Raw genomic sequence first — 10,588 nt, forward strand, 5'->3', positions numbered from 1 at the left:
GTGGTTCAATCCCCCAGCACCACATGCCAGCCAGCCCCACCCTCTGGTGGGCTGAGCTGGCTACACACACACTAAATAAATAAACAAACAAATAAATAAATAATTTTTTAAAAATGATTGTTATGGTTTGTCTCCAGATGTCCCCCAAAACCTCATGTAGTCATGGGGACAGGCTTTTTTGGAGGCAGCTAAATCTAGAGTTTGTGACTGATTCATAATGCAATACTGGAATTAAGGGTCCTAGGATCAAGGCTGGGTGATTATTGGATCACTCTACTGATTGGATTTGCACTGCCCTAATCTCAGCAGTCTAGATAAGATAAAAGGGGCAGGAAGAGGCTTGTTATACCCTTTTTACTCTTATAGCAGTCTTTTGCCTCCACGAACTGTTGCCTCTCGGCCATGCTACTCTGCCTTGAAGACAGCTGATTATAGACTGAAAACTTCACAAATAGTGAGCTAAATAAAAACCTTTTTCCTTTTAACTTTGGGTGTTAGGTATTTTGTCCAACAAGAAAAATAACTAAGACAATGATTAAAGAAAGAAAGAAAGAAAGAAAGAAAGAAAGAAAGAAAGAAAGAAAGAACTAACCACACTGTAATGAACATTATCCAGACCAGTTACATCCCTGGTTCGAGCACTCTAATGCCACTGCCCTCCAACCACTGACACTAGATGATTTCTCATTAGTTCCTGCCTTGCTCTCTGGACCCTAGACCCCTGAGAATAGGCCCTGTTTTATTTCCTTCCTATAACTACAGTCATGTCCAACAGTGCCTGGTAACACTGTTACAGCACTCAAGGGGCTAGGGAAAAAGCTCAGTAGAATAAGCGCTTGTCTGGCGAGCGTAAGGGCCTGAGTTCAATCCCTGGTTTCACCAAAAAAAGAAAAAAACAAACCAAAACAAAACAAAACCCCAAAAACCCAGCACTCAGGAGGGAAACTTTGAAGAAACAGACAAGTAACCAGTGGGGTCTTCCAGGTGCCACAGCCCCCACCACCACCACTGCAGGTATTGTCACTGATGCCCTCACCTAACAGCTGTTTGCAGAGTCCTTTGAATGTGGTCATCCTTGGGCAGCACATGCCCACACACGCTGTGGGCAGCCACATAACCTGGACGCTGTACAGTCAGTTCTATCTCTGCCCACTGCTCAGGGACCTGGGGAAAGAAGAGGATGGAGGAGATACTCCCACATCCGGGGGCTCAGGTCCAGTCAGCTATCACGGGTCTGACCTGAGGCTCCACACGCAGCAGCAGGTCATAGTCCATGGCTTTTGGTAAAGAGGTCACCAGGAACTCCAGTGTCTGACCTTCCCGCAACTGCACAAAGCCTGGCCCAGTCCAGGAGGGAGTCTCCTGGGTGACTGCCAAGCGCTCCACCACATTGAGCACCTGAGAGACAATGGAGACAGCAATGGGGGCTCAGGTGAGCAATTACCCTTTCTGCTATCGCTAGCCCCAAACCCTATTTCTCCTGCCAAGACCTCACCCAAGTACACCACCCCCTACAAGGACCATCCACCTCTCTAGCCATCCTCCCTACACACGAGCCCCCCCACCTGCCCTCTGGCATCCTCAGCCTCCCAAGTTAGGTGGTCCAGGAACGGCCGGAAATAGCCAGGCTGCACTTGCTCACAGCGTCGCCCGACCATGTGTTGGTGGCAGCGACACTGACCTGTGGCCTCATCACACCTAAGGAAAGCTGTGGTTACTCAAAAAGGAATTCCTCTCTAAGACCTTTCCAAGACCCTCCCAAGACCCATTTAAGCACTTACTGAGGATCCAAGGCACCACCCACATCACAGTTGCAAGGTCGGCAGCCAAGCAGGTCATGGCTCAGACCCCAGTGGCCAGGCTGGAAGAAAAGGGTGGCTAGGGACCAGAAAAAGACCCCCTTGCCAACCAGCAGGAAATTCAACCACATCCCTGGCCTCTACCACCCCTTAGCGAACACAGGGCCCCCACACTGCTGGTGTATGCACTTGGCCTGCTGGTGTATGCACTTGGCCTTCCAGACCTGAGGCCTCTCAACCACCAGTCATGCAATCTGAAGACAAGTCCAAGACCCCAGAACTCCAGGTCCCTCCAGTCGCACCAGGCAGCGGTCGCAGCTATGTCCAGTCACCAGCCGCTTGCAGAAACAGTTTCCACTATTGGCATCACAAGGAGTGGCCCCAGGCACTGTACCTCGAGCATTACATTGACATCCTGCAAAGAAAGAGACCGATCCATTAGCCAAATTCAGGTTCACCTCAGTCAGGAGTGAAAAACCAGGGGTTAAAAGTCAGACCAGGAATTAAGGCAGAAGGTACATACGCCGGCAACCTAGAGGGTCACTAGCACTGAGTCCAAAGAAGCCATCACGACATCGCTGGCAACGAAGGCCCACCACATGTTCTTTGCAGCGACACTGGCCTGAGACAAGCCCCAGGGCAGCATCATCATGCGAATCACAGAGACCACCATCTTGGGAACCCATAGGGTCACAATCACAAGCTGAGAGCAAAAAGTGGTACAAGGTTAGTCTCACTAAATTAGCCCAACATCAGTCCTCTCCTAAGGCACCACCCTGGATTCCTGGTCTGGTTCCACACCAGTCCTCTACCCCAATTCCCTATAACCTAGACAGCAATCTGGCTTTCCAGTTCCTGCCCCAGGCTCAGCTCTCCCTCCCTCATGCCCAATCCCAGCCTCACGGCGGCACACAGCTGGGTCCCGCAGGTCCTTCATTGGATCCCGGTAGAAGAAGGGTCGGCAGAGCTCACAGTGATGTCCAATTGTGTTGTGCTGGCATCTGTCACATACGCCTCCACTCACATTGCCCGATGCCAGGTATATGGCCATGTCAAAATGGCAGCTGTGAGTGTGTCCATGGCACTCACACTCTGGGGGGAGGGATGGAGAGGCCACATGAAACAGGTCTTTGGGCTAAGGGGCAGAGAGAGATCTAATGCCACTTTAGATCCCTGGTACAGGTCAGAATTTTTAGGTGGCACCTTAAAGGCTTCAAGGCCTCAACATCATGCTAGGTGGCATCCTACACAAAGCAGAATACAGAAGAGGGCTTGAGGAGATCATCAGGTATATCAAGCCTGGATATACACTGGGTTGCTCAATTAGCTATCAGTTTTACCTAGGGCATAGAAAGGCTGCAGCGTTTTGGGGATAAGAAGGACAGGGCCTCACTCACTCCTACAGGCGTGACTATGGCCATCCTCAGCTGGATGCCAGGGCAGGTCATGATAGAAATCCTGACACTGCTCACAGTTGAGTCCACGAGTGTTATGTTTGCAGACACAGGCCCCATGTACCTATGGGAGTGGGCAGGCAAAGTGTTAGTACCATCCAACCACACCTCCCTCTCCTACCAGCCCGATTCCAGCCATTTAAAGCCCCTCACCATGCCCTCAGCATGGGCTGGTGCCCCTGGGGCAGGTGCACACTGTGAGGCATGTCCGTAGCAGAAGCAGTTGCCCCGTATAACCAGCTCATAGAGGGCATAATAGTACTTCTCTCGGATCTCACGCCGTGGGTCAAGCAAGTGGTCTCCCAGTGTGTGAAGCCGAGTTAGGTTCACTCGAAGGTTGGTTATCTTCAACAAGTCTGTGTGAAGGGAAGGGTGGAAGCCATCTGACCTGGCAAGCCCTTGCCATCCCATACCCACCCAGGGGCTGCAGCTGCCAAGGTCACCTTGGGAGACCTCCTGTCTACTGCCACCCAATCTAAACTAGGCTTGGCACCAGCCCCAGGAAGCATCCAAAATAGTTCCTGATGCCCCAAATAGTCCTTGACCAGACGCTGGGACTGTGCCAGTCTCAAAGAATGGAGCACTCACTCTGGATACGTGGGCTGTAGGGGTCTGGGATAGGGATGGCAGGGTCTAGCACACGATAGATGACCTGGAAAGGCAGGGAGTCCATAGAAATACTGGCCCTTGCACAGGCCCATTATCCTCCCTCCCCACTTAACACCCTGATCTCAGCCCTCACCTCGCCTTCAGTGGATGGCTCGATTTCTGAGTAGCGAGACTCACAGACTACATCATCCCAGTGCCGCGGAGGGGCTAGTGGAACACCTGGGAAGTCAGTCCCACAGTCATAGGAGAAATATCGGTACACATGCCAGGTGTGGCCAAAGTCTGCTGAGCGCTCCACCAACATGGCAGCAGGACGAAAAGTCTGGGTGGGGGCACAATTGATCAGCAGGCACCAGAATCCAAGCCTAGTCCAGGCTGGCCAGAACCCTGCTTGGCCTGGGATTTCCCTCTAGCAACTCACAAACAGGGGGAAGTGACCCTGAAAGCCAACAGATCAGGAAGGGCAGCTACTTCTGCTGAGGAGGCTCAGGGGTTATAGGTCCCAGGGAGACAGAACCTGACCCAGTCTAGGATTGGGGCAGTAGAAGAGAATGTGAAAAGGCCAGGAAGTGTAGACATGGAAGGTGGGAGGATAAAAGAGCCCCCTGTGCATGTAAGTACATGAGCTCAGGAAGCCTGGGTTAAGGAGCTGGAGCAATGAGGAAAAGGGGAGTGAAGCAGGGTGACTGACACAGATTCCCAGATATGCAGGTACCTTGAAGGTCATAATGAGGTGTGTGAAATGGAACTCAGCTTCCAGGTCCAGTTGGATAGTGACCGTGGAAACACCTGGGGTAGAAGTAAGAGGTCAAGGACTCAGACTTCTGGTAGGCATCCCTGCTCAATCCACGCCCACCCACAGCCTTACCATTCTCTGACTGCCACCAGGCTGCCCGGCGCTGTGGTGCAAAGCTGGTGACTACATTCTGGATACGATGGCTGTGCAGGTTGTCTGGAGCAGAGAAAGGGCGCCGGGAGTCACACAGGAAGCACTTCTTCTCATCCTGGGTTGGGTCGGGGGTCAAAAATCAGTGCCTTAGCCACTGCCAGCCCTACCATGACCCAGCCTTTCACCCAGCCCCCAGCAGCACCTGCAAGTGACTGACAATGCAGTAGGGCTGGGGGCCACGAAGGCCACAGGTAGATGAGGCAGTCAGTCTGTCGGCACGGCCCACCAACAGGTCACCTGTGGCTGGGTAGCAGCTTCCTCGCGAACAGCCAGGTGCATCCAGAGATGGGGCCTGGGCCAGAGTGGTGGCTATCACTAGAGAGAGGGTCAGCCGGTTCTACTCTGTTCCCATCTGGAAGCCCTCATCCCATGTGCCCCAGAGATAACCACCCGGGACCACCATCACATCCCACACCTTGGGCCCTCACCAGGCCCCCTCACCGCTTAGAAGCAGGCCCAGTCGAAAGTGCCAGGGCACAGGCTGTCTATGCCGGTCCCTCCCTTGGTCCCCTGAGGCCCACTCCATCCTGAAAAGGAGGGAAACAGAAATGAAAAGAGATGAAATGTTGGGCCCAAGTCCACCCCTTCCCTTCAGGGTCTGGTGCTGACCCTGCCCTTGTGGGTCCTGGGCTGGTTTCCCTCCAGGGCCTCAGCCTGTCTTAGGTTGGGTCCAGTCCTCCCTCTCAGCTCCCAGTGGCGACTTTGAGCAAAGTTAGGAAGCACGGCAAAAGGGAAAGTACGGAGTGGATCCCCAGGCAGGAGTACAACATGGGACAACAGAATCCAAGGTTTATTTTGGCAGAGAGTTTGTAAGATTCAACCCAGAGTTGGCTGGCTCCAAGGCAGGGCACATGGCAAAGGGCGTGGCAGAGAAGAAACAGTTCTTGGCAAGGCAGGCCCCGGAGGCAATCGAGGCAGAAGAAAGGATACATATACCTTGAGGGCCTGTCTACAATGGCCTACCTTTTGCTACAGGCTTTCTCTCCCAACATTGTACCCAGCTATAAACCCATCAGTGGACTAATCCAGTAGCACACTCCTATGATCCAGTCACCCAAAAGCCCTACCTATGAGCTCCTGAGGCTTCGCAAGGACATCCAGATATAAACTATAACAATCCTCAGGTGGGGACCTGTTCAGGGACTGGGAAAGGTGGGGGAGGGGTATGCTTTAGCAGAAAGAGAGAACACCAGATTGGAGACTTGGAAGAAGCACATAAGCAGTTTCTCTGGTCTTTGACTTTTGGAATACAGGGCCAAGGAGCTGATAGCCATTGTGTCTTGTGTCACCTTGGAAATCACTGCCAATCCAGCCAGTTGATCTCAGGGGTGCAGCATCAGTAGAGAGGTAGAAGGGTACAAACAGGGGCACCAAATTTCCCTATTCAAGGTTACAGGGAGGTGTTGTTTTGTTTTTGAAACAGAGTCTCACTATGTAGCCCAGGATGGCCTCAAACTGATAGCCATCCTCCAGCCATAGCTTTCCAAGTGCAGGGATTACAGGCTTATGCCACCAGCCTGGCACTGGGGAATTCTGCAGGCTATAGGACATGATAGACCCTGAGAAATATAAACAAAGGCCACACCCTGCAGGAAGCAAGGCTCTGGAGAGCTCAGCTGCTCCTACTCACCCCAGCAAATAGGCATGAAAATTGTAGTCAGTTTCCCAGTACAAAAATGGGCACCCAGCTTTGGTGGTGGGGCCAGGGAGATAGCTCAGAGGCATAAATGCCTGCCTGGCAAGCAAAAGGTCCTGAGTTCAACCACTGGCGCACACACACACACACACACACACACACACACACACACTAATCAATAAATACTGGGCTTGGTAGTGTACACATGTAATCCTAGCATTCAAGAGGATGAGCAAGATCATTGGGAGTTCAAGACCAGCCTGGACTATATAGTAAGTTTGTGACCAGCCTTTAACTACATAGTGAGATGTGAGATGTTGTCTCAAAAATAAAATAGAGGAGGAGGAGGAGGAGGAAGGAAAGGAGAGGAGAGAAGAAAAGGGGCTAGTGATATAGTTCGTGGTATAGCACCTGCCTGGCAAGCACAATGTCCTGAGTTCAATTTCTGGTGCCAAAGCATAAATAAACAAATAAAATTTAAAAATTAATTAAAAGATAAGGGGCATTGGTAGCAGCAAGTAAATCCAAATCTTATTGCTATTTATCCGCTCCAGACCTTCCAACCCTCCAGAAGCACAGGAGCCTGTGGATGGAATGTGAGCAACTGGGAGGCACCCGCCCCACCCAGGCCCCTGGGACCACGGTGGGAGGGGGTAGCGTTGTCCCTAGAGTCCTTGGGTATTTGAGGCAGGCTTGCTTTGAGCCATTGCTGTGAACATTACTTCTGGGGCCAGACAAGCCTTTTTTCTTTTGAAGCTTGGGGGGAGGAAGGGGGACAGGGGGAAACACCCTGGTACAGGAAATAAGGGAAGAGCACTGGGGTGGGCTGAGCCTTGGAGTGGCCTCTTTGGAGTAGTCTCTAGTGAACTCCAGGGTCTCATCCAGGGATCTCTGGGATGCTAGAGATGACTCCAAACTTTAGATTACTAGAGACTGAGGTCTGTTATGGGTTCTCAAACAGAAGTCAGACCAGAAGCTCTCAGAGACCTAGAAATGCCCGGGACCCAAGTTCGTTCCCAGTGCAGGGGGTCTCAGTAATTTCTGGCTTCCCAAATGGATCCCAGTAATTGGGATCCCGCATGAGCCCCCAAATACCATGCTGAGAGCCCCTGCACTGGGAACGAACTTGAGTCCTGGGCATTTGTAGGTCTCTGAGTGCTTCTGGTCTGGCTTCTGTTTAGGGACCCATCATAGTCAGTCAGGGACGCTAGATGGCTTCATGGAGTTACGTGATCTGTTTTCTCAAGATCAGAGGGCCAATGGGGATATCAGGAGAGGTACACAGGGATTAGTCAGGGTCAGCAAGCACTCAGTAGACTCTGGTTTCTCAAGTTTATGAGAGGGGACCCTGGAATATATCTCAGCCACGTAAGTGCCTGCCTGGTAAGGGAAAGGTCCCGAGTTTGATCCCTGGTACCAAAAAAAAAGAAAGGTTAGGAGATGCCTACATCAACTCTAGGGTTTAACTGAGTCACCCAGGTGGCTCCAGGGTTCATAGCAAGTGGTATATGTAGTGGTACCCACTGCATGCACTCAAGCAGCCCTGTTCCAGGGCCTACAGGGTGGAAGCCCTTTCTCAGTTCCTGCTCATTCAGTCCTAATTGGTGTTCTAACCCTGGAAATCAGGTCATATGAACAAGGCTCTGACCCCTGTCCCTAAAAAATCTATCACAACTCTTAACTCTGACCTCAGCCCTAACTCTATGAAACCTGATCCTAATTGTCTTATTTTTCTCATTGCGGGGACAAAATAGCCAACATCCAAAGTTAGAGGAGGATGGGGCCAGGGAGATGCCTCAGTGGAATAAGCACTTGTGCTTCCCTGTCAAGCACAAGGGCCTGAGTTCAATCCCTGGTTAAAAAAAAAAAAAAAAAGTTAAAGGAGGAAAGGTTTATTATTCTGGCTCACATTTTGTAGAGGTTTCCATTCATATTTGGCTAGCTCCAAGGCAAGAGAGGGTGCCAGAAGAAATAGAGCTCCTGGCAGGCAGAAGACATTAAAGCAGCTAGCAACAAAGTACCAGTGCAGCAAGATACAACCCCAGCCTTTTTTTTTTTTTTTCTTTTTTCTTTTTTGGACTTTTTAAGACAGGGTCTCACAGCAGGCTGGTCTCAAACTCATAACAATCCTCCTTCTTCAGTTTCCTGAGTGCTGGGATTACAGGCATGTGCCATCATGCCCAGTCCCGCAGCCCTCTTTGTATCCCTTTTATTCTAACCAGGCTACCCTACCCACCCTTAGAGCAGACAGAACTCACATCAAGGGCAGGGCACCCTTAATCCTAGTATTGCACCATGAATCCCTCCCAGCACCACATCTTTATTCTCAGCATCACACACTGTAGATGCAGCTACCTCCCAAAACTCCTGCCTATGTTCACATGAAGTTTTGAATATCTAGATAAGCCTTAACACTACTCAATAGCTTTCCACTTGTTCTGAACCTTACCCAGATCCATACAGAATCTGAACCTAGCCCTGTCTCTTATACAACATCCCTGTTCTGACCCTGACTGTCCTATATGATAGTACGCTACCTTCTGCCTGCCTCCCATTCATACAACAATGCACCCTCCAGGCTGGTCCAGAGGCTTTGAATCTTCTTCAGTAGCTCTTGGGCTCTGTACTGGCTCTCCTGCAGCCTGAACCATGGCTATCAAGCCATATAGGCCCTTCTGCTGCCCTGTCATACCTACTTGGGCCATCTGTAACTTCAGCAGTAGGACTGAACCTGAAACCCCATCTGACTGACATGGATAAATCACTGCCTAAAGGTCCTATGGGGCAAGGGTTTTAGAATTGAGATACTGCCCAAATCAAAATTTTCAGGAATTTTGCAAACTAGTTGTTGAAGGTTGTATAGACCAAAATAAATCATGGTAGTTTTTTATATAATACAAATTGATAAAGGCTACTAATAAGCAGGCATAGCAGCACAACAGGTATAATCCCAGCACTCTGGGATTAATGTATGAGATGTTTTTTCTAAACAAAAACCGGTTTTTAGGTTTAACAGTGGTGGTGTCCTTTTGAGATACATAAGTGGGTTTTAGGTTGCAGTTTGGCCCTCCCTAAAAGGCTCACCATCATTGGCCTAGAGTCTTTCCTCTCCTGCTACCCATCCATCTGTCCCCCCTCCCTATGACTCAGCTTGGACTCTTGTGTCCTGCTTTGGCCAGATGAAGGCCTTGGCATGGTGTAGTTACCAGTATAATATTTCCAGGTGTTCACATTGTCCCCTGAGCCACAATTCTCTTTTGGTCAATCTATTCTATGGCCTGTGGAATGTGAACTAATGTAGCCATTTTCCTTCTATAGGGAGATAGAGAATTAGCCTAGCCATAATTTCTCACTCAGGGAATATACCTATTATGGTTTATATCTAGATGTCCCCCCAAAGCCTCACATGATTATAAGGGCGATGTTTTCATAGGTGGTTGGATCTACAGTATGTAATGCTGGAGTTGATTCAGGGTACAATGCTATGATCAAGGGCAATAGGATTAAGGATGTGAGTGCTAGCTGCCCTAAGTAGATTGGATAAGAGATAAGGAATAGAAAAACTGTAGTGGTCCTTTGCTTGCTTTGCTACCTTCTGCCTGCCATAAACTGCTTCTCCTCTGCAATGCTACCCTGCCTTAGAGAAAAACAGAAGATAGCAGAGTGATAAGCAGTAGAGAAAAAGCCTCTCTGAGAATCACCATTCAGATTCTAGAATATAGCAACATGAGGAAGACATGTGCAACCGCATTAGAGCCAAGCAGTGGTCCCAGCAAGAGAAGCAGATAATGAGATAGATTAGGTGGAGGGAAAGCTGGCTGGGGAAATAGGCATGACCTGTTGGCCACAGGATGCTGTACAACTGCATAGAACAGTCTGCAAGCCCCTGAACGTAGACTTCTCATGAGAACTTGAGCAGGTTTTCAGTGGTTTAGATCTGATTTCACCCTGGGGCATGGGCTCTCTGGGCAGCCTCTCAGAACCCATATTCAGAAGTTCTCTCAGATTTCCTGGAGATTTAGACAGCATACAAAGACTCATTGTGCTGGAGAGATAGCTCAGTGATTTAAACACCTGCCTGGCAAGCACAAGGTCCTGAGTTTGATCCCTAGTACAAAAAAAAAAAAAAAAAAAAAAAAAA

General features: G+C 49.9%; 1 protein-coding gene across 1 annotated transcript in view; it reads right to left on the reverse strand.

Annotated features, from left to right (window-relative positions):
- Positions 1-5,523, reverse strand: part of Lamb2 (laminin subunit beta 2) — a 14,022-nt gene extending 8,499 nt beyond the window's left edge. Inside the window, exons 1-16 of the mRNA XM_004625087.2 lie at positions 5,421-5,523; positions 5,253-5,338; positions 4,954-5,126; positions 4,731-4,866; positions 4,578-4,651; positions 3,996-4,184; positions 3,842-3,905; positions 3,407-3,609; positions 3,197-3,317; positions 2,703-2,891; positions 2,323-2,502; positions 2,102-2,214; positions 1,782-1,861; positions 1,566-1,698; positions 1,240-1,398; positions 1,037-1,164 (exon numbers count right to left, since the gene is read on the reverse strand). Coding sequence (XP_004625144.1) covers positions 1,037-1,164; positions 1,240-1,398; positions 1,566-1,698; positions 1,782-1,861; positions 2,102-2,214; positions 2,323-2,502; positions 2,703-2,891; positions 3,197-3,317; positions 3,407-3,609; positions 3,842-3,905; positions 3,996-4,184; positions 4,578-4,651; positions 4,731-4,866; positions 4,954-5,126; positions 5,253-5,337 — 2,027 coding nt within the window. The 5' untranslated portion in view covers position 5,338; positions 5,421-5,523. The remainder of the gene's footprint in view (positions 1-1,036; positions 1,165-1,239; positions 1,399-1,565; positions 1,699-1,781; positions 1,862-2,101; positions 2,215-2,322; positions 2,503-2,702; positions 2,892-3,196; positions 3,318-3,406; positions 3,610-3,841; positions 3,906-3,995; positions 4,185-4,577; positions 4,652-4,730; positions 4,867-4,953; positions 5,127-5,252; positions 5,339-5,420) is intronic.
- Between the last annotated feature and the right edge of the window lie 5,065 nt (positions 5,524-10,588).

Source organism: Octodon degus, unplaced genomic scaffold (genome assembly GCF_000260255.1).
Source record: "Octodon degus isolate 3935 unplaced genomic scaffold, OctDeg1.0 scaffold00008, whole genome shotgun sequence".
Taxonomy (NCBI): domain Eukaryota; kingdom Metazoa; phylum Chordata; class Mammalia; order Rodentia; family Octodontidae; genus Octodon; species Octodon degus.